The sequence below is a fragment of the Hyperoodon ampullatus genome, assembly GCF_949752795.1.
Source record: "Hyperoodon ampullatus genome assembly, chromosome: 17".
In the NCBI taxonomy this organism is placed as follows: Eukaryota; Metazoa; Chordata; class Mammalia; order Artiodactyla; family Ziphiidae; genus Hyperoodon; species Hyperoodon ampullatus.
Genome location: NC_136930.1, coordinates 69,027,672 through 69,054,365, shown reverse-complemented (window position 1 = coordinate 69,054,365; position 26,694 = coordinate 69,027,672). Strand labels below are relative to the sequence as shown.

General features: G+C 47.7%; 1 protein-coding gene across 1 annotated transcript; it reads left to right on the top strand.

Moving 5' to 3' along the window:
- Positions 1–222: 222 nt before the first annotated feature.
- OC90 (otoconin 90) lies at positions 223–25,614 on the top strand (the record flags this gene model as incomplete). The annotated part of the gene is made up of 14 exons (XM_079722618.1): positions 223–268; positions 2,879–2,944; positions 4,234–4,290; positions 6,761–6,935; positions 9,584–9,696; positions 11,626–11,754; positions 11,907–11,948; positions 13,213–13,281; positions 15,619–15,666; positions 17,520–17,573; positions 19,240–19,356; positions 20,002–20,173; positions 22,796–22,902; positions 25,322–25,614. The coding sequence occupies 14 exons, from the start codon at positions 223–225 to the stop codon at positions 25,612–25,614; spliced, it is 1,488 nt and encodes a 495-aa protein (XP_079578744.1).
- Between the last annotated feature and the right edge of the window lie 1,080 nt (positions 25,615–26,694).

Below are 26,694 nucleotides of genomic sequence, written 5' to 3'. Positions count from 1 at the left end.
ACATAATCTCCTTACTGTCGTATTGCTAACAAAGCTGCTGGCAAAGCTGGGACAGAGACACTTTCGGGGCTTTCTCTTTTTGCTGCACTGCATTATGGGACAAACAGCTCCTGTGGGGTCTCGTGTCATGGTTTCTGAAAGCTCACTTGCCATATTCCGCTGACTTCTCTCCCAGGACGCTGTTGCAGCTGATGCCAGGATCCCACTGTTTGCTCTGCTGCCATGATCGTGCTTCTGCTCATAGGAATGCTAATGGTCCCGCATGGCGGTGAGTGATGGTATTTTACTGTATTTCTGGCTTAGTATATAATTACATACAATGAACCCTGGGCCGTCTTGTCAAATTCCATCTGATTTGCTTACTAGTAATTTTATCATCTTGCCTAAAGAGTGGTGGAAATCAAACATGAATGATAAGCTCGAGGGTTAATACTGATATTAAAGTTGATATTTTGAGCATGGACATGTGGGATGGGGGTAAGTGGGCACCAAGGAGAGCAAAGGGCAAGGGTTAGCAAGGTCCTCTCCACCCGGTATTGCATCTCCTCCCCCGCTGCTCAGGGGCTGCTGTCCCTTGCTTTGCTGATTCCCTTGGAGTGTGTCGGCCTTCCTGACATACAACAGCTCCCTTGCCCCTTCTAGAGGCATCTCTGGTGCAAAAGCAAACACTTCCAACCCCACATTCGAAAGTTGGGGCCCATGCCACCAAACCCGAAAGCCATCTAAGTAAGATCCTTAGCAGCCGGGGTAATAATTCCAACTTCACTTGGGATCTTAGCTGTGAATCTGAGTCTTCCGGCTCCTTCCTATGCTCTTTCTTATTTGCATATTTATGCAGGTAAACATCCCAAATCACTTCTTTCCTTCCTGCAACTGCTTGGGCACTGTCGTTACTGAGATCACTCATTTATCTTGTCATTTTTCTCCTTCTTTTTCTGTATTCAGGTAAACTCTGGACCAACCCACTGACCCTCCCCTCTCGGTGGTTCCCTTCCAATCCCAATAGTAACAGTGAAGTAAAGGGAACCCACAATATTATTGATCGTTTATCTTGACCAGGACCTGAGTTAGGAAATAATTCAAGAGGTTTGCATGGCGTCCAGAAGCTTGTAGGTTGAAATTAGAATATAACCACTTTCCATAAGATGCAAAGTCTTCCCTTCAAGTTCAAATCCTTCCAAACACCACCTCGGACCTTTCCTCTGAGACAGAGTGGGTCAACCACTTCCAGAATGTGCTGGGCTTCTATTGATTATTTACTTCCTTCATATGTGGCTTTCTTCTTATTAAAAGGTTTTGGTCATGACGGGGTCCCATTGCTAGCACAACTGGGGCTGATGTATCAGCCCCTCAACCTTTCTCAAGAACTTAAGTGGTCTTGATCAAATGATGAGGTTCCTGCCCTCAGGTGTTCAAAGTCTAATGCCAGAGACCCACAAGTAAGGAGACCCTGAGAATCAGCATGAATAGTACCATGGTAGAGGTCACCAGAAGGTGGGAGTGGGCATGAGAGCTTAGAGGGCAGGCAACTAGCCAGAGTCTTCCAACATGGGGGGAGGGAGAGAAGAAAGACTTCCACATGATATTGTTAAAACTAAGCTTAAATGGTGAGTAGCTGAGCCAGGCTGAGTCATGGACAAAGTACTCCAGCAGAGGACATGGCCTGTGCAAAGGCCCAGGGGTCAGGGCACACTCATGGAACTGAGCAATTCAGGATGGTTGGAGTGTGGCATCCAAGAGGGATTGATCCCAGCTGTCCCAGCTCACTGCAGTCCCCCAGATATCAACCAGGGGTACAAAATGCACAGGACAGCCACAACAGAAAATTATCCAGCCCAAATATCAATAGTCTTAGGCTGTGAAACCTGCTCTAAGCCAAACAGGGCCAACTGGGGGCATCTTCCTGAGTAAATTTAATCTAACATGCTTCTTTGAAGGCCAACCCTTTGTGGCTTTCAGATTTGCAGGTTTCCAAACAATGTCAAACTTATGGGCCTGACTAAATTGACCACTTTGTGAAGAAAGACAAAAATCTTTCAACATTTCAGGCTACTCACATGCTGCATATAACCGGGGAGTGGGGGGAAGCAATGTGAGTGTGGACAAGTCTGTAAGCCCTCTGAGCCTCTAGGGAGCTGGTCCCTGGTTGAACTAAGATTCCAATTCCCATCCATTTGTTCCCATTGCCCTAGGCTGCATCCCCATCCTCCCACCTTGATGAAACACTAACTGAAGTTGGTGGTAATATTTGGGTACTGTAGAAATCATCACTTTTTCCCCAAGCAACATTTCTCAAAGTGCAGTTTCTAGGCCATCAACTTTAAAACCAGCTGGGGAGCTTGTTAAAAATATCTATTTCTGAGCCTTACTCCAGACCTGCTGGATCAGACTTGAGTGAGGTCACAAGGATGGTACCTTTTACTGAGCCTGCATCCCAGGTGAGTTTGATGCTGATAGTCTGAGGGAAACCCCTGTCCTCAGTTATAAACTACTTGGAGTTTGGGGTCCTTTCCATGTCTGTTTTTATTTCCACCAATCCTTCATCTCAAGTAACTCCAAACAAACATGCAATATAAGTTAAAATTGTATGCTTCATATGCAACAACAGCTTCAAGATAAGTCCCCAAATCTCCCCATCCCAAACCAGAAAGTCACTCCCTTAAGGCCAACTCATATAAAACACTAGGTTACCCAGCCACTCCTTTATTTTCTTCAAGAGGTGACCACAGAGATCTGGCACATAGCAGGTACTAGAAAAATATGCCTAGAATTGAATTTATGTGCATCCTCATTGCTATCCCGGCCACCACTTCCCAGCTCTTGCCCAGCACTTGGGCAGCAGCAGTGTTGGTGCTAACCCTGCTCTCCTCGATTACAGGGGCCCACCCTCTGGACACCCCACATCTTCCATGGGAGCTGCCTCCAGGACTCTCAGAAAATATCAGTAAGCATCCTTTGATCTTTTCTTAGGATACCTAGCTGGGTAGGAAGCTGTCTAGGGTATCGGCAGAGAAATTGATCCCTTCTGAATAAACCCTAGAGCCACTTACTGCAGTGGCATTTGTAGGTAAAGTGATTTGAATAAGACTCAAAAGCCTCTCTCTCACAGTTTACTCTGGTGTCTGACGCACTGTTGGTCTCTCCTTTGAGATAAAGCACTAAAAACTCTCATCAAAGACACAGGTCAGCTGAAAGGGGAAACTAGAAGAGGGAAGTAAATGTGCTGATGAATGAGGGTTATGTAGTAACTGCATTAAAAGGCTGGATGAAAAGAAAAATATGGTGTATTGCAGTCCTCTGGTTATTAGAAGGGAGGGATCTGTAATTGTTCCTTGGGGAACAGAAGGTTTTCCTGGTGATGGATTGTAAATATTTCTCAGGTGGGTTCTTATACAGGCATTGCTGAAGAATAGAATACATCGTGAACTAGCTGGTGAGGTTAACCCTGAGTTAAGGGTTCGTTTCTGACCTTTCAGAGAGGTGAGCTGAGTCAGCCGAACTATTTGTGCAGGCGCCCACGCAAGCTAAGTGATCAGCCCTATCCAGACACAAATGTTAGTGGCCTCTCTCCAAACGGCATCAGCCCCATGGGAAGTGCAATGCCTACTAGGAGGTCTTCTTCAGGTAGATATTTAGACTCACAGGCCACACTTGGCTTTTAGAAGGATCAGGTCCAGGAAGCACTGTGTGCCAGCAGGCCGTGCCAGCCATTCTTCTTTACCAAGAGGAGCCCTGGCAGCAACCTACACAGTAGTCCAGAGGCCCTAGGTAACAACTCAGGTACAAGGGAACAGGGCTCACGTGCAGCAGCCCCAGGACCCGCCCTGGCCTAGAAGCTTCACTCTCCATAGGAGTCAGTATCCCTAGTAACCACCGCATAGGTATAATTTCTAGGATGCCAGAATGGACGCGCCTAACTGAATGAGTCGTCACGCTGATGGAGACCCAAAAATGATGACTTCCCACCAGGTGTTTGTAGTTCATCTGATACACCTCACCATCCACGGGCCCTTTTTTTTTTTTTTACCATTGAGCACTGTTGTCTAGCAACACAGTTCCTGGTTTTTATCTTATCAGGTTTCCATGGTAACCCGTGTTACTAGAAAGTTAGCCCAAGGTCAAATCTATCCTTAGAGAAGGGGTTTTACTCACACTTCCCACAGGGGGCAGACAGGGAAGGGAAAGGGATGGACCTCAAGCCTCTCTAATTTATTTTCTCTTCCTTCCACTTAGATATGACTTTCCTCAATGGGGTGTTTAAAAATGTGGGAGGAGTGGCCGAAATTTTTGGTAAGTTAAATCTGAACTTGCTTTTATCCCCCAGGTGTCAGGGCATGGGGTGTGTGTGGGAAATCTAAGGCAATTACCAGGTCCTTGGGCTCTGCCCTCTGAGCTCCCACAGCCTCGTCAGCAAGCTCCCAACAATGTGACCCAGGTCCTGATGATTGTAGCGGTGCCCTTTAGTGCACGGTGAGTCACTGAGTTGCCAGGTGGCTTCGCTGTCCTTCCTTCATTCATCCTGACCTCAACCTGGCCAGGAGGGGAATGGCATCCCTACTTTACAGGCAAGAAAACTGAGCCAAAGGAGTTAGGGACTTTCCCAAAGCCACACAGCCAGAAGGGACAAGGTCTCCTCTGAGTCCAGAGCTTGGTCCCCTTCCACAAAAGTGGTTTTATGTTTCCTTCTCAACCACTGAATATACATAAAGTTTAAGAAGCATTCCACTGATCAGTTATATATCGATGATTTGACTGTTAATCGCATGACATTACACTGATTCCCATCACTGATGACTAAAAGTACCCAAAATAAGATGATAGTAAGATGGACGTGAGCAAGGTGACTCTGAACTGCTATGGGATTAGACAATACTGCGTGTAAAACTGCACTTAAAATGTATGTATGAGTAAGTGCAGGTGCCCTGGAAGCTCTTGAATGAAAATGCATGTTTCTATAAACACATACACATACACATAAACCTTAGGGTGGCTTTTTCCGTCAGCATAGAACCATTTATTCATGTTTCTGAGAAGGCTGTGTGGAAACAAAAGGTGGGAAGGGAGGTTTGAATGAGGTAGGAAGAAACTAGCAGAGCAGTGAACGGTCGAGGTGGACGTGGTCCTCACAAACAACTTTGGATCTCCCCAAGCCCCCTACAATGACCCTGTGTGTTGAAATTGGTGCTATGGGGTCATCTCGTTAAGCACCTGACGATCATCCAATCAGAAGGGCAGAGAGCAGAGAGGGCGACCATGAGAGTCAAAAAGGTGGATAATGTTTTCTTGCCAATTTTGTTTGCAAGAGCATTTTTGTTTAGGATAAGTCATTGTTGCTGGTGGATACCTCGGACATGTCTCTGACCTTCTATTTCTTTACCCATGAAAGGGAGGTGACAGAATAGCATCTGCCTTACAGGATTAACAAGAAGTTTATGGGGGGGAATTCCCTGGTAGTCCAGTGGTTAGGACTCCGAGCTTTCACTGCCAAGGGCGCGAGTTCAATCCCTGGTCAGGGAACTAAGATCTGGCAAGCCCCATGGTGCTGCCAAAAAAAAAGCAAAGCAAAGCAAACAAACAAACAAAAAACCCAAGAAGTTTATGGGATCATAGACCAAATGAAAGCTTTATAAAGCATTACTCACTCAATCAGTTTTAACTATTGTGCTATTTAAAGTACTAACACACCATTGTAAAGCAATTATACTTCAATAAAGATGTGAAAAATAAAAAAAAAATAAAATAAAATAAAATAAAGCACTTAACACAGTTTCTGGCACATAGCAGGTGCCCGCAAACTATGAGTGTCTATACCCCTTCTCTTCCTGCACGGATTTATACTTCTTTATTGCCAGCACTGTGTCATTAGGGATCCATTCAGCAAACTAATAGTGATTAAATAATAAAGACATTTAATGATCTCACATAAGCCATCTGAAGGCACCAGCATTGGTGCAGTAGCTCAACACGGGTATCAGAGACCCAGCAGGTTTGTTCTATATTACCCCACTGCTACCCTGGACATAATAGTTTTCCAGCTTTAGGCTTGGGGCCTCATGGCTGCAAGGTGGTTGCTGTAATTCCAGCCAGCATATCCTCCCCATATTCAAGGAAGGAGAAAGGTGTAGCTCAGAAGGGCCCTCTTACATGCCTTTATGCTTTATTAAGAAAGAAATATGGGCTTCCCTGGTGGCGCAGTGGTTGAGAGTCTGCCTGCCGATGCAGGGGACATGGGTTCATGCCCCGGTCCGGGAGGATCCCACATGCCGCGGAGCGGCTGGGCCTGTGAGCCATGGCCGCTGAGCCTGTGCTCCACAACGGGAGAGGCCACAACAGTGAGAGGCCTGTGTACCGTAAAAAAAAAAAAAAAAAAAGAAAGAAATATTTCCCAAAAGCTTCTAACAGACTCACCCTTAGGGTTTTGGGGTCATATTTGGGTTTCATGCTCAGCCCTAGACTAGCCCTTGTCTTGGAAACATGGGATTACCATGATGAGCTGAGAATGACTATTAAACATTCCCAGGGACTTGGGGAGGAGGTTACCTTCCCTGAATGCTTTTCAGTTTTGTTGTTTAGGAAGAGGGATAAATGGCTGTCAGGTGGGCAACCAACAGGGACCACAGCTAGTGAACCTGCTTCTGTTCAATTGTCTAGAATTGTCCTAAGTACACAGTAGGTGCTTAGCAGGTGCTAAGGCACCATCCACCCGAGAAGGGGGCTCCCTTAACTCTGGCTCCTGGTGCACCCTCCTCCCCTCCCCCAGACTGCCTGGGCTCCCACTTCACCTGGCTGCAGGATGTCTTCACCAACTTCCCTGCGCTGCTCCAGTTCGTGAATGGTATGAAGTGTGTGGCTGGTCTCTGCCCCCGGGACTTCGAAGACTACGGCTGTGCCTGCAGGTTTGAGATGGAAGGGCTGCCTGTGGATGAGTCTGACAGGTGAGCACGACCAAAACGTGAGCTCGTGCAGGCCCGGCTGAGGCTTGGGCGGAGCACAGATGCGGAAAACTCCCTTGGCTTCATTTGTGTGTGCAGGTGTATGTGGGTGTGTGTAATCAAATTTAAAATCTTAGAAGCATCCGAGGTTAGCAAGGATATGGCAAATAGCTACTGGTAGCAGGAGGGTCTATTAGGACAAGTTGGGGGTATCTGTTAGAGTTTTATGCATATCACCTATAACCCAGTAACTCCAATTCTGTGCTCCTAAGGGACTCTGTGAGCTCAGGCACGTTCTTTTACTTCTTTGTGTTCCATTTATTCATCTATTAAATGGCGGTAAAAATAACACCGACCTCATACAGTTATTGTTTAGGATTACATGACCAAATGCAAGTTAAAGTGATCGGGATTCTGCCTGGCTTATTAAGTCTTCAAGAGTATTTGCAATTTATAACAATATTAGCAGGGCTGTAGTAGTAGTAGTGAGAGTAGTAATAGTATTGTGGGAGCCAGAGTCAGGCTGTAATAGTAGTAGTAATAGTAACAACATTAGTAGTAACAATTGTCTAGGTAGCTATAGTAGTATTAATAGCAATAGTGGTAATAATAGTAATGACAGCAGCAGCAGCAGTACTAGTAAACTGGTGGTGGTGGTGGTGCTGTTAGTAGTAGTAGTAACAGTAGTAGTAGAATAGTTGTCACAGTAGCTGTAATAATAGTAATAATAGTAGTAATAGCATCAGTACTAATAAAACTGTAATGGTGGTGGTGGTAGTAGTAGTAGTAGTAACAGTAGTAGTAGAACAGTTGTCACAGTAGCTGTAGTAATAGTAATAGTAATAATAGTAGTAATAGCATCAGTACTAATAAAACTGTAATGGTGGTGGTGGTAGTAGTAACAGTAGTAGTAGAATAGTTGTCACAGTAGCTTTAGTAATAGTAATAATAGTAGTAATAGCATCAGTACTAATAAAACTGTAATGGTGGTGGTGGTAGTAGTAACAGTAGTAGTAGAATAGTTGTCACAGTAGCTGTAGTAATAGTAATAATAGTAGTAATAGCATCAGTACTAATAAAACTGTAATGGTGGTGGTGGTAGTAGTAGTAGTAGTAACAGTAGTAGTAGAACAGTTGTCACAGTAGTTGTAGTAATAGTAATAGTAATAATAGTAGTAATAGCATCAGTACTAATAAAACTGTAATGGTGGTGGTGGTAGTAGTAACAGTAGTAGTAGAACAGTTGTCACAGTAGCTGTAGTAATAGTAATAATAGTAGTAATAGCATCAGTACTAATAAAACTGTAATGGTGGTGGTGGTCGTAGTAACAGTAGTAGTAGAATAGTTGTCACAGTAGCTGTAGTAATAGTAATAATAGTAGTAATAGCATCAGTACTAATAAAACTGTAATGGTGGTGGTGGTAGTAGTAGTAGTAGTAACAGTAGTAGTAGAACAGTTGTCACAGTAGCTGTAGTAATAGTAATAGTAATAATAGTAGTAATAGCATCAGTACTAATAAAACTGTAATGTGGTGTTGGTAGTAGTAGTAGTAGCAGTAGGAGTAGTAGAAGTAGCCGTCGTACTAGTGGTAATTGGAGCTATAGTAACTGCAGCAGCAACAGGAGTGTGGAACCAGGAGACTGAGCCCACATCTTACCCCTACTCCAGGACCATGTCTACACCTCACTGGTATTATATTTGTGCCCAAATCCAGTGTGATAAAGTGTGTGCTTTCATCTATGCAGACTCCCAGGAGATAGGGAAGGATTCCCGTTAGTGTAAGTTGTTTCTGCACCAAAAGGGCAGTTTGTCATTTCTGGGACCATAAGCCAGCCCGTTGACATTCAGAAAGGGGGAGGCTGATTCTGTTCGGGGCACGGTGCCAGAACCATTTCTGGGAATGTGTTTTCCTTTCAGGTCCTCCCTTACCACTTCCTTTAGTTATTAAAACACCCACAAACCTAGAAGTCAAAGAAATGAAGCAGTAATTCATCCCTGTCTGAATGATCAAAGCATTGATGGCCAGAACTGGCAGAATGGTGGGCCTACCCAATTTCAATAACTTTACACATCGCAGGTGATGGAGGTGGGAATTTCCAGACTCCTGGAGGATAGATAATTTCCACCTCGAACTTGCATGCCAGATTCCAAAAACAATTGCCATAGCTTATTGAGTGTCAACCACATGACAGGGTCTTTATAGACATTCTTTTGACTCCCCCAAATTCTTATGAGCTAGGTAATGTGAGAAACTTAGTAGCTTGCCCATACAGCTGCCTGTATGTCTTCTCCTTCACATTGGTTTTCACTGCTTGCTGAATGCACTGCAAGAGCCACCTGACTCCCTTGTTTAGTGTCAGCCTCTCTCTGTGATCAGCCTTGACCTTGGCAAGTTACAGAGCTTTATGTGTCTCACTTTTCACATATGTAAATGCTCATAAGAATAATAGCAACTGCTGCATAGGTAATATAATTCAAATTCAAATATCGTGTGTGTGTGTGTGTGTGCGTGTCTGTGTGTATACACTAAGTATTCGGAACAGGCCACTGCCAGAAACCAACCAGAGACACAGAATGATCTTGTGCTGCCTGCCCCTCTTCTGACCCTAACCCACACTCTCACCCTGACCCTTCCCCATCCTTCCACAGCTGTTGCTTCCAGCATCGCAGGTGTTACGAGCAGGCTGCTGAGATTGACTGTCTGCAAGACCCCGCCAAGCTTAGCACAGATGTCAACTGTGTCAGCAAGAGTATCACCTGTGGTGAGCATCTCCAGGTGTCCCAGGAGGCTGGGCTGAGAAACGACAGCTCAGAGATCGCAGGCCCGGGCTCCCAGGGTCCACCCTCATCATCATCACCATTGGCAACATCACTGTGTATACTTAGAGCCCTACAAGGGCCAGGTCTGTGGCATCTCTACCTCGCATGGAGCAGAGGCACAACAAATTCTTTCTGAATTGAAACAGTAGCTGCTCAGCAGGTCATGTGATCTACAATTTTATGCTTGTACCAAGCCTGGGCGCTTGAGAAGAGCAAATAGCTTATGACTTATGCATTGTGTGATTTAGGGGGAATACCCTGACCTTCCACTTAACAACTGGGAACCTCAAAATGGGGAGGAGAAAACCTGCTTCAGAGATTTGTTATAAAAACTAAGTAATGCTTACATGTAAAACAATGTTACATTTAAAAAATGTAAACAATGTTAAGTGTAAAACAGTTAATATGGTGACTGGCATCCGTTGAGAACTCAGTGACAGAAGCTGAGTCCACGAGGGCTGAATAAGGCTGGTGTGGTTGTAGGAATCAGGCACACACGGCGGGTCAAATCTCAGCCCTCCACATTACTAGCTGTGTGACTCCAGGAATTGTATTTCATGTCTCTGGACAGTCCCGGCAGACGAAGTCGAATAGGCAAAGGCACTGAGGGAAGAGGACCATGGCAAGCTGGGGTAGTATATTAGGGCACCCTCTCTGAGTGCCTCTTATGTGCCACGGATGTTATACACAGCAACTCTGATCGTCCTCACAACCCTATCAGATGGGGGTCATTATCCCCAGTTTTCAGACAAAGCGAGGAAAGCTCAGAGACATTAAATAACTTGCCCAAAGTCACGTAGCTGCTAAGTGGCTAAGGCAGAGTTTGAACCCAGGTTTGACTGGTCCCACAGTCCAGGTCACATGGACTGGCTGGAGTTCAGAGCATCAGGAAGGGTGTAAGTTACAAGGTGAGGAAACTAGTGAACAAGAAGATACATGACTCATTCGTTCACTCGCTCACCTCACGCATGCTGAGCACCTGCACCAAGTGTAAGACGATCACCTACGTGCTGGGGGTACCCTGACCTTCTGGAATTTCCTCTTGGTTGTCAGACACCGAAAATGTCAGAAACAAATCATACGGTATGTTAGATAAGGCTAAGATTTGAGGAAGAAAATAAATCAGAGGAAAGGCATAGGGAGGGCTGGGGTGTGGGCTCCTATTTAAATAAGAAAGTCAAGAGAAGCCTCCTTGGGAAGGTGACAGTTGAGCAAAGACTGAGAGAATGGATGCCAGCCTGTGGCTACTCAGGAGAAGAGCAGATGGAGGAAGCAGCTGTGGGGGACCCCAGGCTCCAGGTGCCTGGTGTTTCAGAAACAAGGGGGACAGGGGGTCAGAGGTGGGGAGACGGGGAAGGAGTGCAAGAAGGTGAGGTCTGAGAAGGAACAGGGGGCGGTGGCTTTTGAGTGCGGAAGTTGCTCAAAGTTCTGAACACACACACACACACACACAAAGGTATAGTTTGACCTGGGCTTGAAAAGGACCGTTCTGGCCCCTCAGTGAGAAGAGGCTGAGCAGCCGGGCAGGAGGCGGCGGTGGGGGGCGGCAGTGAGGTCACTCACATCACCCAGGCAGGGGATGATCGGGGGTGCAGTGGAGATAGGGACGCATGTCAGACTCAAATAGGTTGAAAGTAGCTGGTAGGATGGCCTGGTGGATCGGGTGTAAGTGCGGGGGGAAAAGGAGTGCCTACGGCTCCCGGGCTGAGACCACACGGCTGAAGGCACGGAGCTGGCGTGGATGAGATGAAGAAAACCGCAAGAGCATCAGGGCTCTGGGGGCAGAGCGGGAGTCAGTTTTAGAGTCTGACTCACCTCCTGGGATTCCCAATGAGCTCTTCCGGTGTGCTCTGCCCTTGCTCTGTATACAGAGTCCGGGGACGCTTGTGAGCACCTGCTGTGTACCTGTGACAAGGCGGCCATAGAGTGCTTGGCTCAGTCCAGTATCAACTCTTCCCTGAACCTTCTGGACACATCCTTCTGTCTGGCTCAGCCTCCAGGTAGGAAGATCCGGGCCCTGCATCAGCGGTGGGGATGGCGGCCTGCAGCGGGAGCTGGTATGGGACCAATCGATGCTGCGTTTCTTCAGATGCCAAGTCCAGCACCTTCTAACGTTCTCCAAAACCACTTCTCTAATGTGCTTTCTCTTCAGAGACAACCAGCAGGAAAGAGCTGCTGACACTTCTGCCCAGAGGTAAGGTCTTCTCGGGAAGCTGCTCTTGTTTGGACCACAGGGCTCCGGCTACTGATGGGAGTGGGTGGATACACCTCCTCCACCCGGCCTGCCTCACCGAAGCTGGAGTGACCCATGGCACTGAAGACGTGCCCACATCCCCCAGCCGGAGACGCCATTACTTCTGATAAACTCAGTTCACACCCAAAGTCAAATGGCCCTGTCTACATAGACAGGTGTGAATTTAATCCAGTTAGGACGGAGATCCCAGGTTCTTTCTCTCGGCCTGTAGTTGTAAGCAGGACAGGGTCCAGTGCTCAGATGCGGCAAGGCCACTCATGGCTGGGGGCGCTCCTGGCCACTGAGGCCTCCCGGGAACAGACCGGCTGTCCCCCTCCTGTGCCCCCCCAGAGCCTGCAGCACAAGGAGCTGCTTGGATCCAGGTGACGCTCCTTGAAGGGGAAGCTGTTTTCTCGTGTGTCACTTTTCAGGACAGGGTAGCCTCCTTATAACCGTCTACTGAGCTAAGCAAGGGATGATTCTGACTCTAAAACATGCATCTTATGAAAAAAGTGAGAGTTAAGTTTATGCCCACCATTCTTTGTCTGCCAAAGTTCCCACGATCTTTCAGTCCCAATACTGTGGGTACCCGGGGATGGGAAGTTCGAGGTGCACCTCGGCCAACCATCTCTCCTTTCCCGGGGCCGGGCTCTCTTCCTCAGAATTAGCACTGCAGTGTTTGTTAAAGAGGAAGCCGATATGGCTGTGTGTGCATGGATGCAGGTGTGCCCGCGCCTATGAGTGTGTATGGGTGTGTGCACGTGTGGGTTTGTGTATGGGCATGTATAGGCTGACGTGTGTGTATGGCTGCGTGTGTGCACGTGGGTTGTACCTCTATGGACTTTCTGAGTCAGCGCCCTTTTCTCTCTGCCATCTGCCTTCCCTTTGAACACAGGTCTTCTCAAATTGGGACCACACTCCATAGGCACAAACCTTCGGAGTTTGCAGCCCTTTCATCATCACAGCCTGTGTCCAATGGTGTCGCCTTCCCCACCAGAACCCAGCCCTGGCTGGAGTCTCTCCCGAGGGGGGGCCTTGCTGGGCACCCCTGTGTCCTGGGCGGTGTGCAAGAGGCAGAGGTATCCCGAGGCAGGACAAGCGGCCCTTCTGGGAACATCTTTTACAGCCCCCTTATCCTCCTGCCTCACCCGGCCATCCAGCCTGTCCTTGGGGACCCTTGGCACTTGCATCCCTCACTCGTTGCTCTTGGGGGCTCCTTTTGCAGTGGTTCCTGTGGAGCCCACGGACTCCAGCCTGACGGCCCTCTCAGGAGAAGATGAACACAGGGGGACTGGTATGGAACCCAAATATCTGTGGGTTTTTTTTTTTTTTTTTTGTAGAGTAGCTTTATTTTTTTTCTTTTTTTAAATTTTATTTTTTTTTTGGAGTATAGTCGATTTACAATGTTGTGTTAGTTTCAGGTGTACAGCAAAGTGATTCATTTATACATATACGTATATCCCTTCTTTTTCAGATTCTTTTCCCATGTAGGTTATTACAGAATATTGAGTAGAGGTCCCTGTGCTCTACAATAGGTCCTTGTTGGTTATCTATTTTATATATAGCAGTGTGTATTTGTTAATCCCAAACTCCTAATTTATCCCCCCTCCACGTTTCCCCTTTGGTAACCATAAGTTCGTTTTCAAAGTCTGTGAGTCTCTTTCTGCCGTGTTTTGATTGTGCCAGCTGCCTGCTTGCTGGGATTATCTCCCTTAAAATGCTCCCTGCTTGGGCTTACAGTGGAACTGCCTCAGGAACATTCTAGAGCCCCTCCTACTTCCTTTTGACTGCCAAATCTCTTCTCTACTTGCTCAGCTTTCTCCCACACTCCTAGTCCCACCTTAGGAGAATTGTCAGATAAGACCCCGCCCTCGACCATCTGACATTGAACTTCAGATCAACAACACATACTTTGTTAATATAAGTATGTCCCAGCATTTGCATGGGACTTACTTCTACTAAAATTGTGTCTTTTGTTCATGCAAAATCCAAATTGAACTGGGCATCCTGGATTTTTATTTGCTAAATCTGGCAACTCCTCACCTCAGGGAGATCACGCTGCACACCCACCGCCCTACAAGTTTGTGCATTGCTCTCCTCTGCTGTTGCTGCTGCTGCTTCTGCCAGGTTAAAAGCAGAGGCTCATGTGTTCACCCCCAGCCATCCTCCAGGTCCAAGGGCATGTCATCCCCAACAGCTTCCAGACAGCCCGTGCCTTGGAGACCAGGTCCAGAGAAAAGAGGAAATGGCACCAACACCAAACCAAAGCTCCACCATACGCCCTGCTTCCAACCCGCAGCCATTCCCAGCAGGACTGGCAGTGGCCATGTCCCTTCTAATTTGAGGATAAGCTACGGGCTTCACGGCCCCACCCGACAATCACAAAATAACCCCAAATTCATACATTTTCCACTTCCTTCAGCCTGAACCATCATCCCTTTGTGGCACAACCCTGGAAAAGACTCAAAGTAAACAAGGTTCCTCAACGAGTCTAGAGTCTAACGGGAGGAAGTGAGGGGATACACCCTCATCTTCACTCCCCAACACACACGCACTCGCCCCCTCACATCCATGACCTAGGCAGTGACCGCAAATGCCCTCAGAGGAGGGGGCAGCCTGAATGCGGGCTCAAAAATCAATCACGCAGGTGCAGGTGGGACAGTTTGTGAGGAAAAGATCTGGGGTTCGTAGTTGTTCTCACCATTATGGGATGAAATTATGTTTTGGAGTCAGGCAGATTTGGGATGGATTCCCTGCTCTCCTGTTTTTTATCTGTGTGACTTGGGAAGCGTGGTTTAAGCTCTTTAAGCTTTAATTTCCCCTTTGCATAAAGCAGGTATCAGCATTTTTTTATGTTAAGGGCCAGATAGTAAATATTTTAGACTTTGTGGACCAGGGGATCTCTGTCACAACTACCCAACTCTGTCATTGCAGCAGAAAAGCAGCCATAGACAATCTGTAACTGGATGGGTGTGGCTGTGGTGCCAATAAAACTTTATTTACAAAAACGGGCTGAGGGTCGGGCCATAGTTTACCAATCCCTGGAAAGGGATGATTATCCCGGTCCATTGTGGTGACCAGAGAATGAGACAGCATGGGAAGATTCTGGGCCAGCATCTTCTTCCAAAAATTCTAGTGTGACTATAAAAAACCGCACACAATGTCAAATCACATGCAGGATACTGGACAACTTGCCTAAAATATATAATCTCATGTAATGCTCATACAACCCTATGAAATAATTGCTGTAACCTCCATATTTAGATGGTAAATTGAGATGGAGAGAGAAGTTGTCCAAGCCCAGAGCTGGGTGGTAGGGCTGAGATTGGAGGCCGCCACTGTCTCCATCCTTACTTCTAGACCTAAACTCCCTCTTCAGCTGCCTTCCCCAACAAAGCCATCCCAACCAGAGGAAATAATGGCCCTTTCTCCCAAAGAGGTCATTTGCTGGTCTCTTTGCCTAAACACAGGACTGGCTCTTATCTGGCCTCTTGTCCACTGAATTGGGAAGTAATGGAGCAACAACATCCAGACATAGTCTGATCAGATTGCCACGGGCCTTCTCTCCTCTGCCCAGCTAAGGTGCTGAGCTGGGATGGTAATTGAGATGGTAATTGGTTTCTTTTCACAGTGGCAGCTGAGACCAGAGCAGCCCGACTGACCATTCTCTCCAGGACAAGTAAGCAGAGGGGCTACATAGGAGGACAGCAAGAAACCCAGTGGAGAAATGTCATCTAAATATTTGTGTTCAGTTCTGGTGACCAGTTTTTGACATGGCCTGGAGGAAATATTATTATACCCATTTTGCAGATTATATCGGAAACGGGGGCTCTGGGAGGTTAAAAGCTCCATCATTCAGCAGTGACTTGTAGACTGGTTTCTAACCCCAGACTTCATTCAGGCTTTCTGTTATACAATAGTGATTCACAGAGAACAACCTCCTACTTAAAAATATCTAGACCGAGATGTCATCAGAAGAATTAACATATTTACTTTGCTTGTGGTCATTAACAACCATGGCTCCTTTATTAATAAGTATAAATAACAGATAATAACGGTTTACTAATACTAAGAGTGACTAAGTATACAAACGATTCCTTGCTTAATAGGCAGTGACACTGTTGAGGACCTCCGATGTGTCGGCGGGTTCCTAGGCCCCTATGCGCCTTCTCTGAGTTAATCCTCCCTCATCCTAGAGGCCCGTTGTTATCCCCATTTTACAGATAAAGGAGGAGATCTGAGAGGTGGGGTCATTTCCCCAGGGTAGTACAGCTTAGTATTCCTTTAGTTCTGAATCCATACATCCTGCCTTTGACGAGAACCATCTGCCCCAGCTTAGAACTGCCAAGATGTTCTCTCTTTGCTAAGCATTCGTGTCCACATCAGGAAATTTCAAAGCCTGATTTTCACATAACATCATCATAAACTTGGTCTTTGGCACCTTGAAGTTAAGGCAAGTCCTTCCTTTCCAAAGCATTTTGGAGTTCCCACCTCTAGCTCTCTGGGGTACAGCCAGAAGGGAAAGAGTAGCCTAGCATAGTGGTTAAGTGGGTCAACTTTAGCCAGGTGGCCCAGGTTTGCATGTCACCATTTCCTCGCTCTGTGACCTTGAGCAAGTGTGTCCCCTTTCTCATTTGTGAATGAGGGTGAGCATAGTACTAACTCACGGGGTTGTTACTGAGTTAATGTAATCGAAACACTTAGTGCTGTCTATGGCATGTAGTAAGTCTTTGTTCATTCTGGCTGCTATAACAAAGTACCACAGACTGGGTGGCTTATAAACAACAGTCATTTATTTCTCATGGTTCTGGAAATCCAAGATCAAGATGCCAGCATCATCAAGTTCTGGTAAGAGTCCACTTCTTAGTTATGGACAGCTGGCTACCTTCTCACTGTGTCCTCACATGGGAGAAGGGATGAGGGAGCTCTCTGGGGTCTCTTTTATAAGGACACTAATCCCATCACAAGGGATCTGCCCTCATGACCTAATCACCTCTCAAAGTCCCATATCCAAATGCCATCCTATTGGGGGTTGGGTTTCAATATATGAATCTGGGTGAGGAGGAAACACACACTCATTCTATAGCGTACTAGAAGCTTAGTGACTGTTAAACAGCAACAAATTCATTTCACAAAGAAACCAGGGCTCAGCAGTCTTCCTGGAGCCACACCACAAGCAACTGGAATCACACAGTTCTGCTGCCTTCTTCTCCTCTGTTCAAAAAATGTGATTTTTATTTGTTTATTTATTTTCATTCAAATTCTGGAGAAGTCTGCTTTCTCAAAGTATTTCAACAGACTCACCTGCTTCCAGCATGACATGTTGTGGCTGTGTTTATCAGCAAGCCTGAGTCTGGGGTTTTTTTTAGCTCAGCAGGGACCCTGCCCTCACCAGCTCTCCTGGGAGGCGACCAGGGGCACAGCAAGAAGCACGTTGCCTCCTGGGCTCAGTGGGATGGGAGCTGCCTCTGGAGACCAAGATGGGACAGACTGGAGCTAATGCTTACTCCCTCTCTCTTCTTCTGGGGCCAGAACCAGGACAAGTCCAGGAAGACACAGAAGATGCAAGGGCCACACCTTCTCCAGGTAAGCATGCTCAGCTTTGTATACGTTGTATATATTGTTGTCCCCCATATATTTATGAAATCAAGTGTGTTCCCTGGAATGAAAGAAATCATTGAAGCCAATTTACTTTTATATCCCCCAGCCCAAAATTAGACAAGTGCAATCAGAAAATAGATCCATTAGTAGGAAGATACTGAAACCTACCTGCTAAAGAGATGCACTTAGAAAAATACAGAAAACTGTACTTATTTGTCTATTTAAATCCACATTATAAAAATAGCTACTTTTAATATGTGAGGATGCTTTCTTCCAGTCTGCCCCAACCCACAGTGAGCACATCTGTGAACATAAATAAAATGACTTTGAGATCACTTGGCAGCCATGGTTTTGCAGTCTGCGTTGTAGCACTTCATACAGTGAGATAATATTCCCCTGACATGAAAGATTTTTCTGTAACATGATTTTTAGAGGCTGTGCAATGGTTTCTTGTATGGAATCCTATAAATTGTTTAACCAATTATTTCCAACATGTGTTATTGTAAATAATAGATATGCACTTTCTTTATGCCTATCCACTTCTGATAAATGCCTAGAAGGTGAATTGCTGGATAAAAGGTATAATCATTTCAGGGCTCTCAATATGTTGCCAAATTGCCCTGGAGAAAAACTGAACCAATTGACATTCCTATGCACACGCCAGGGGCCAATAGTGCCTACTATTATTTAAAAACAAGCAAACAAAAAACCTGTACCCATTTTTAATAGAAAATATAGATAGCTCATTATTTTCCACTGTTCCCTCTGATTCACCTTTGTGGGCTTGGAGAGCTGGGCAGGATACTAAACCTAGGAGACTGAGGTTACGACAGGACTACTAGAGGGCTGCTTCTAACCCATCAGGACCAGTGCTGAGCAAGCTGAGACAGAAGCCCAGGTGTATGAAGCAAACCAATATGGTGGATTTGGGGAAGGACTGCAAGTCAGAGGCCCAGGTCTTACCCAGAGCTCTGGGAGCTGAGCCTGGGTCAGCAGATGAGTGGGCACGGGGCCTGCCGAGGCTCCCTTGGTCTGGACCACACTGGGCTGGAGATCTGGCCTGTGGGTTGGAGACCTCCCTGCCTCCAGCCAAAGGAGCTGGTGGGACTGAGGTCTGAGAGCAAAGGGAGATCCAGACAGTGCCAGGGAGCCTGCCTGGGGCAGGCAGAGCCACATCACGGGCAGCCTTGATGGCCATGGAGGGGACCTTGCACTTAATTCTGAGTATGAGGAGAAGCTGATGCAGTGCTTTGAGGAGTCTGCATTACTGAGCACTGTGAGTTGGCGTAATCGCTCCACCATTGTTTTTATCTCTTCACCCGTGAGTATCATCATGGACCTTCACTTGGCAGGCTCATGATGGTAAACACAGCACAAATATAGGCCTGAGAGGCGATGACTTTTCTCGCCCATGAGATGTCATCCAGCTGGTCTAGCCTGGGGTCCTGTCAGTTTTAATGTTATCGTAGGAAATTTGGAAATTCTCATGTAGTGTCCGTGGATCCCTGAGGCTCTGCCCTGATACCTGCAGACCCAGTTTGAAGACACTCTCCCGATGCTCTGTCTGCATCTGGCCCTGACTACTGGTCCATCTGCAAACCTCTTCTTGAACCACTTTTCAAATATGGACCATAAAGGTATGTGTTTTCAGGGTCTGCAGAGATTGTTGCCACAGCTAAAGGTGTAACCGTCGTCCCTGCCGGCATTAAATCTTTGGGGTTGGCTGTGTCATCCGTCAGAAGTGGTCCTGAGGGGACATCTAGAAAAGGTGAGCAGAAGCAGGCAGAGATGTCTGTGCTCTCCCGGCCTTGGGATCCTCTAGTGAAGTCCTTAACCAAGCCCCTTCGGCTACCGCATCGTACTGTGACTGTCCCACTTGGTGCCACTAGGGGGCGCCATCCCTCCTGCCGCTTGAGCACTTCGATTCTCAGAGCGGGCAGATGAGTCTGCAGCCATCAGCTGCTGGAGGCCGAGCCGGGGAAAGGAACCCCTGACCGAGGGCTCTTGTCATTCTTACTGGCCCTGAAGGAAAGAGCTTGGCGTCATGCGCAGCATGGTTTGCTGGAAAGAATGAAACACGTGGGTTTGGATGGTTCTCCTCCTTGGCTGTCCTCCCTCGGGTGCCTTAGCAAAGGCCCCACACCGGCAAGCAGCCACAGCCAGTGGGACACACAGGAGGACTCTGCTCAGGCCTGGGCAAGCCCTCCACGCATGCAAGGCTCTCGAGAGGGGGGCTGGGGAGGAGCCCTGCGCAGGCCTCCGGCTTCGTGGTGCTTCCCCCTCTGAACTCAGGACAGTGGAGTTTGCACAGTGAACTTTCGCCTGGCTTAGCACAACTTGCAGGCTGAGGAGGAGGGGAGAGGAGAAGGAGGGCAGAGAGAGAGAGAGACAGAGAGTCCTTGTTTCTCATCAGCCTGTGACAGGTTCACCTTCCTGCACCTGGGAAGCGGAGACAACACTTGGGTGATGCCACAGCTTGGAGAGATGCTCTTTTGTCTGACATCCCGGTGCCCGGAGGAATTTGAATCTTACGGCTGTTACTGTGGGCAGGAAGGACAAGGCGAGCCCAGGGACGCTCTGGACAGGTACGGCCGGGCGAGGATGGCGGGTGGGCGGTGTTGATGCTGCTGCAGCGAGAGATGATAGCCTTCCTCGATGTCGGACATCGCTTCGGGCTCACAGAGAGCTCGCCGAGTGGCGTTATTTCACTCAGGAGGGCTTGGTGCCATTATGGTCCCATTTTCCTGATGAGCAGTTGAGGCTCCAAGGCTGACCTGTCTGAGGTCCTTCGGCCACAAAGGGGCAAAGCCGGGCAGACCCAGATCTTTCGATTTGGTCTAGAGCTCCACCACGAATACTGCCCAGCTGCTCTAAGAGGGTCAATCTGCAAAGACACTTCAGAAGACCCCAAATCTGCCTATTTTGCAATGAGCAGCATGTAGAATTGGGGTCCCTAGTTGATTTGCTCTGCAGGATGACACACTGAAATGAGCTTCTCAACAACTTTTAAGTGTCATTGTCAAATTTTTTCCCTACTGTTCTTGGAAGAATTTTCACTGACCTCATGCATTCATTAATTGATTCCTTCATTTATATAGGCGTGCAGCCTACATTTGTTGTGCTTTTGCTCTGTGTTGGGCACTGTGCTAGGTGCTGGAGATGTAAAAAGGATTAAACCTAAACAAAGCGGATTAAAACAAACTGCCTCTGCCCCATAGGACCTTGCTGAGTGAAAGAGATGGACAATTCAACAAAGTACCACCCGCTGTAACAAATGCAGTGGGGATACAGAGGAAACAATGGGGATCTCAGCCTGGAGATGAGTTAGAGGAAAATTCTGAGAGCAGAACTGATCAGTTTTAAAGACTGATCGCATGTGAAAACTCACCCAGTTCACGGCCAGTTAGAGCTCTAGTGAAATTGTGTACGTCTGCCTCCGATGTTGGGCTTGCCAGGGGAGAATCAACGATGATAGCTGAGAGTGAAAAAGACGAGTCTTACTGTAGTTAACACAAAGGATACAGTACTGGTAGGAATATGGAACATGTCCACTGCAGGTCACGTGGCGTCTGCATGGCTGTATGACTCACACACCCACCTACCTCCACAGTAGCTCTCCTGTCTCCACTGCACAGTCATCCTGCCCCATCATCCAACCTTTGCAGGGCATTCTGGGAAATCAGGGGCTCTGCTGCCCAGGCAGACTTCAGAAAATTTACCTCCCACCAGGTGATACTGAAGAAGTTTTTATTCTAGCAAAGTGTATAGCACGCTGTGGAATCACTGTGTTTTCATCATGGGGCTTGACAACATGCCCTCTACTCTCCAAGACAGAGAACAATTTAAGGATTGTTCCTGAGTCCACAGCACTCAGTGAGATAAGGCAAAAGAGAAATCTAGGTAGCAGTAGTCACTGTGTTCCGCTGAACCCCATGGAAAGAATATGAGGGTGCTGTTGAAGAGGCTTCCTGACTACGGACCATATTTTTGACCAGGCAGCAAGTGAGCTATGATACAGCTTCCTTGACATCCTTTAGGAAGAAATGGAAAAATGGAAAGCCATAGCCTTGACCAAGGAAGGGTTAGTCAAAATGATATTATCTACTGCAACGGTGTCTTTTCCAAACCATGCATACTTTATATTCTGGGACATTTGAACGGTTTTCAAGGGTAGTTGGATCATATATGATTTCTGATTCACTGAGTTTTGATTTTAACTATTATATTAACTATCCACCGCCACCCACGCCAGCCAAATGCCACACAAGATAGTGGCTCGGCTGTCATAACAGCAGAATGGGGGCTGCAGTTCTCATCTCACACTGGCTAATGTGATGTGAGAGGTGGATTGTGCCTCCTCCGACTGCTGGCACCATGGAATGGGTGGTGAAGCCCATACGTGGCCAAGCACAAGCACTACCAAAAAGCCACAAAGTCTGCCTGATCCCGGCTCCGGCTGTGGTCTCCAGGACCAAGTGAGAGTGATTAAAGGACAGGGGAGAGTTGAAAAGAGAGGATTTAAGGAGCAATTGTTGCCCCTATTGGTTGGAGTCATCACAAGTTCCCTCGGGATGTCCATCAGCTGGGGGGGGGGGGACACTGGCTTTATCAGGCCAGATGGGTGGGTCTAAAAAGCAAGAACATGATCCATTCTCATCTATTTCCTGCGGTCTTTCTCTTTGCTGGACACCTTCCTAGATGCAGTTCTTTATTTACGTTCGAGATAGTTACCCTGTTCTCTTTTAAGGCTATGGACAAAGGAGGTACCTTATGGATGTGAGATTAACTGTTCTATTATGTAAAAGGTTGGAGGGAGTGGGTTATTTCTAGCCCATATGGTATGCTAGAAGTGGTACCCCTTCCTCAAGACTCTTTATTTCCATTTTTTGGAAAATTATTGTAATAAATATGCAAGTCACCCATCTTTTCAGTCAACAGAGTCACAATAAAAACACCAAGTTTTAAAAAAAAGAGTAAGATACATCCAGTGTGATGGACACTGCCTTAGATGTGGCATCCTTGTGCAGTCCACAACCTGAACAACCATACATGGTGGCCCTTGGGATGTATATAAATCAGTCCAGTGGCGCTGGAAAGGAGGCACTAGCTTCTCTCATCAACATACGGAGTATGGGATAAGCAGGCCTGGAGGGAGTTCTGGGGACAGCTGGGGGCTCTGGGCAGTAAGCGATTTTCCTTGCTCTTAGGTGCTGTTTGTCCCATCACTGCTGCCTGGAGCAAGTGAGAAGGCTGGGCTGCCTGCTCGAGAGGCTTCCTCGGTCACCAGCGGTATGCGTGGATGGTACCCCCAAGTGTAAGTGCTGTGAGCCAGCATAGTGGCTTGTTCTTTCGTTCAAGTCAGCATCAGGACCGCAGCTCACCTTATAGATGCTTTCCCAAGCACCTGTTCATCTCTAATGTGATTTAAAACGTTGCTTCACTTTGAGGCACACATTAGTACCCCTGTTCCACTGAGGAGGGGACTCAAGTTCAAGAGGCTAAGTCAGCTGACAAAAGTCACAGAGCCGGTAAGAGCAGACGGGGAATAATGTCAATTACCCATGCTTACTGAGCGCTTCCCATGTGCTCTTCTGAGTTTTTCATGTGTATTAACAGAGTTCATCCTCACACCAATCCTATGAGGTAGCACCACGAGACTGCCCATTTTACAGAGGCGGTGACTGAGGTCCAAGACCACACAGGTAGAAGGAGGTGACGGAACTGGGGCTGGAACTGTGAAACCAGAGCCTCAGACCCAGAACCGAGTCTCCCCTGTGCCAGTGGGTCTCTTTTCCTGAGAAGCAGAACGCTTTTCCCAAGTGAGGCCCCCTGAGGAAGCCCATAAAAAGGGGAGTGTCTCTGGCTGAAGGAAGAGGTGGGCCTGCATCTCCACTCCTCCCAGGTGTGGAAGCCGGAGGTGCCTCCATGGCCATTCAGGGCCGGGGGTGGGGGGGCAGGGGGGAGGGGGGATATTTGGAAACAGCCCCACCCTCAGGAGCCTCACCCTGTTGGGCTTGCTTTCCAACTGGCTTCATCTCCATTCTCTGGCTGCACGTCCCCATGTACATCAGTGGATGTATTTCCCTTACCTTTTACAGTTTAAAAGGAAATGGTCCCTATAGCATTTCTCAAGAGCCCTGAGAGGGTTTGTCTCACCCTCACTTTTTATCTGGGGAAGCCCCACGCTGAGGCTTCAGTGCCACCTCCTCCCTCGGCCTCCGGGAATCCCGGCCTTGGAGGCTCCTGGGTGCCTCTCACCCCCCAGGAGGGAGCTCTGTGCTTTACATGTCACTTACTCATTCATTCATTCACCCAATTATCTGCTTATCCAAAAAACCTCCATCGGGACCTAGGAACACAGTGTACAGACATGATCCCTGCCTCAAACTGCTCACAGCCCGGAAGGAAGAGAGACAAGCAAGGGACTCTTCTATTATCATTAGTATTGCTAAGAGGTGGTACAGGTGTCCGGGACCGTGGTGAAAGGGGTTTTGAGCCCACGGAATATGGCAGCCAGGATGGGAGAATTTGGGAGAAGTTAGAAGGGCAGTGAAGGAGGTTTTCCAAGAGGTTAACAGGTTCCCAGGTGGCTGTGCTGGGTGTGGGTGTTCCAAGAAAAGGGAAGAGAAAGACTGTGGCCTTTGGGGAACTCCTGGCAGTTTGGGAACAACATGTGGTCCTGTATTTCGGGAAGAGATAGTGGGAGTCGTGGGACCATGGTGATGCAAGGCGAAGCTGGCGGGACAGGTACCAGATCACGAACCCAAGGCTGAAACACCTACATTTTGTCCTCTAGGGGGTGAGAAGCCAGGGGTGGGTTTAGAACCATCCCTCTGGTCTCACTGAATCCAGGAAGGTTGTGTGTGTCGTTCGAACTCCTACAGGGCTTCCGTGAACTGGTTCCGACCCTCTGTGAGCCCTGAGCACCGAGTCTTGTAGCAGCTGCAGGTGTCAGGTTGTGAGAAATGAGGGCATCTCGGAGCCTGCTCTGGGCCACCCCACATAAGGCCCAGGGGCTCAAGTGCAGAGCTGCTCTGGGGAACAGGCTCAGGTCTGGGTCCACTCTGCTCTTCCATGTCTCCTCTTTCTGCTTCCTGCTGTGGAGATGCAACGAGTATGTCTGGGGCTGTTGTGAAGGCCAGGGTAGGAGATGTGGAGGGTCAGTGTGATGAGAAAAGGTCTGGTTGTTCTGGTTGATGAATACTTCGCGGTAGATCAGACAAAAAAAACATTAAATGGACCAAATACGTCTTTGAAAACCACAGATGAGGATAACGTTTGCAGAATGCTTGCCTATGTCCGAGCACCTTCAAATACATTATTTCCTTTGAATCACACACATGTTCTGCACGCCAACCCGCACTACATGCAATTGAAACCTTCAAGAAATAAAGTAGGGTCACCAGACTGAGCAAATAAAAATACAGATAGCAAAACTACACGTATTTCTGCTGTGAGAGTAAGACCCATAGAGTGGGATCGGATGGGAACCCACAGGAAAGACGCTCCCTTTAGCCAGAGGGGCTGGAAGAAGCTTTCTGGACGGGGGATGCCGGGTGGATTCCTGATGGACGAGTATGCGCTAACCAGGAGGAGAAAGTTAAGAATATTCCCAGTAGAGGACTCAGTGGACGCAGGACCAAGAGGTTCAGGATGGAGCCGGGGAGTACAGGGCGGAAGGGGCAAGCATCCTGCGGCGTCTCAGGTCTGCTACTCTCTTCTTGTCCCCTAAGGTGTAGGGCAGAGCCTGTGTGAGAAGCTGCTTTGTGTCTGTGACCAGACAGCGGCTGAATGCCTGGCCTCTGCCTTCTACAACCAAAGCCTCAAGTCACCCGGCAGACAGGAGTGCCAGGGCCACCGGCCGTCCTGCGAGGACGGCAGGATTTCAGCTTCGTCCCTTGGCTCCAGCTCTGAGGAGAACAGCGTGGAGGCCCCGCCCCCCAGGGAGGGCCTGAGAAGAACCAGAAGATTCCTGGGGAAGTCACTTGGTCTCCTGGGGACCAGGCCACAGCGTGGCCCCAGATAGATTCCCAGAGAAAATGACCATCACACCCTGTCGTTCTGTTCCTCCTGCTACTGTAACCTCTCTGGGCCCATCTCCATCCTCTCTGTCCTCAGCAGAGGCTCAAAGGGGGGAGAGGCAGGAAGACCCTTGCACATGTGCATTGTGATGTTTGTCAGCTCACATCCGAATGTGTCTTTGGAGAAGGCAAACAAGGGGGTGGTTACATGTTTCCTGGAGTGCACTGTAGGGGCTCAATAAATATTCCCATCAACGTTTCTTTGTCTGGTTTGGTTTTGAAGATGCTGGTACATGAATAGATGGCAAAGGTGAGATGGCAGAGGAACGGAGGGGTTAAAGGTATCTTCACTCCCCAATCACTGAAATCACAATCTTCTATTTAAAAAATACAGAAGGGAGTACATTTAATCAATCTTATGAGATCACCTATGGGTCACCAATAACCCACCAAAGACATATGCCAAGGACTGAGATGACAGCTCTTCTGGTATGTTATTAAGAGAATGGCCTCAGCCACCTCCATGAAGAATCACTGATAACCCTGTCTTGGGTCTGATAATATTAAATTGATTTAAAAAAAAAGGATAGGGTTTATCCCAGTGGCTGGAAGTTTGGGGGATGCCAATGCCCACTCGGACACAGAGAAATGTAAAAGGAATTACAAAAAAATGGAAATTATATCCCTCCCTCCACCCACCCACCCACCCACCCATCTGATAATTATTGAGGTTTTACTGTGCATCAGGCAAAAAGGCAACGTGCCTCCGGAATCCCCTTCAATATTTGATAAGGACACGAACTAGAGTTCACATCACATCCTTGGTTCTCTATTCCCATAAATCATGCGTCCTGCAGCGAGAAGATACAGGGTCCCTGCCTGCTCCTCAGACAGGCGGGAAAGCAGAGCCTCTGAAGAGTTCGTGTTCGTGACCTTCTCATGGTGTGGAACTATCCTGACGTTAAAGAATTGAAAACCTTAAGAAATCAAAAGGTCGTGGTGCCAAGCCAGCAGCTGATACCCTTCCCTACCTTCCAGGGAAATCACCTGATGAGCACCTTTCGATGAATCCAACACATTGGAAT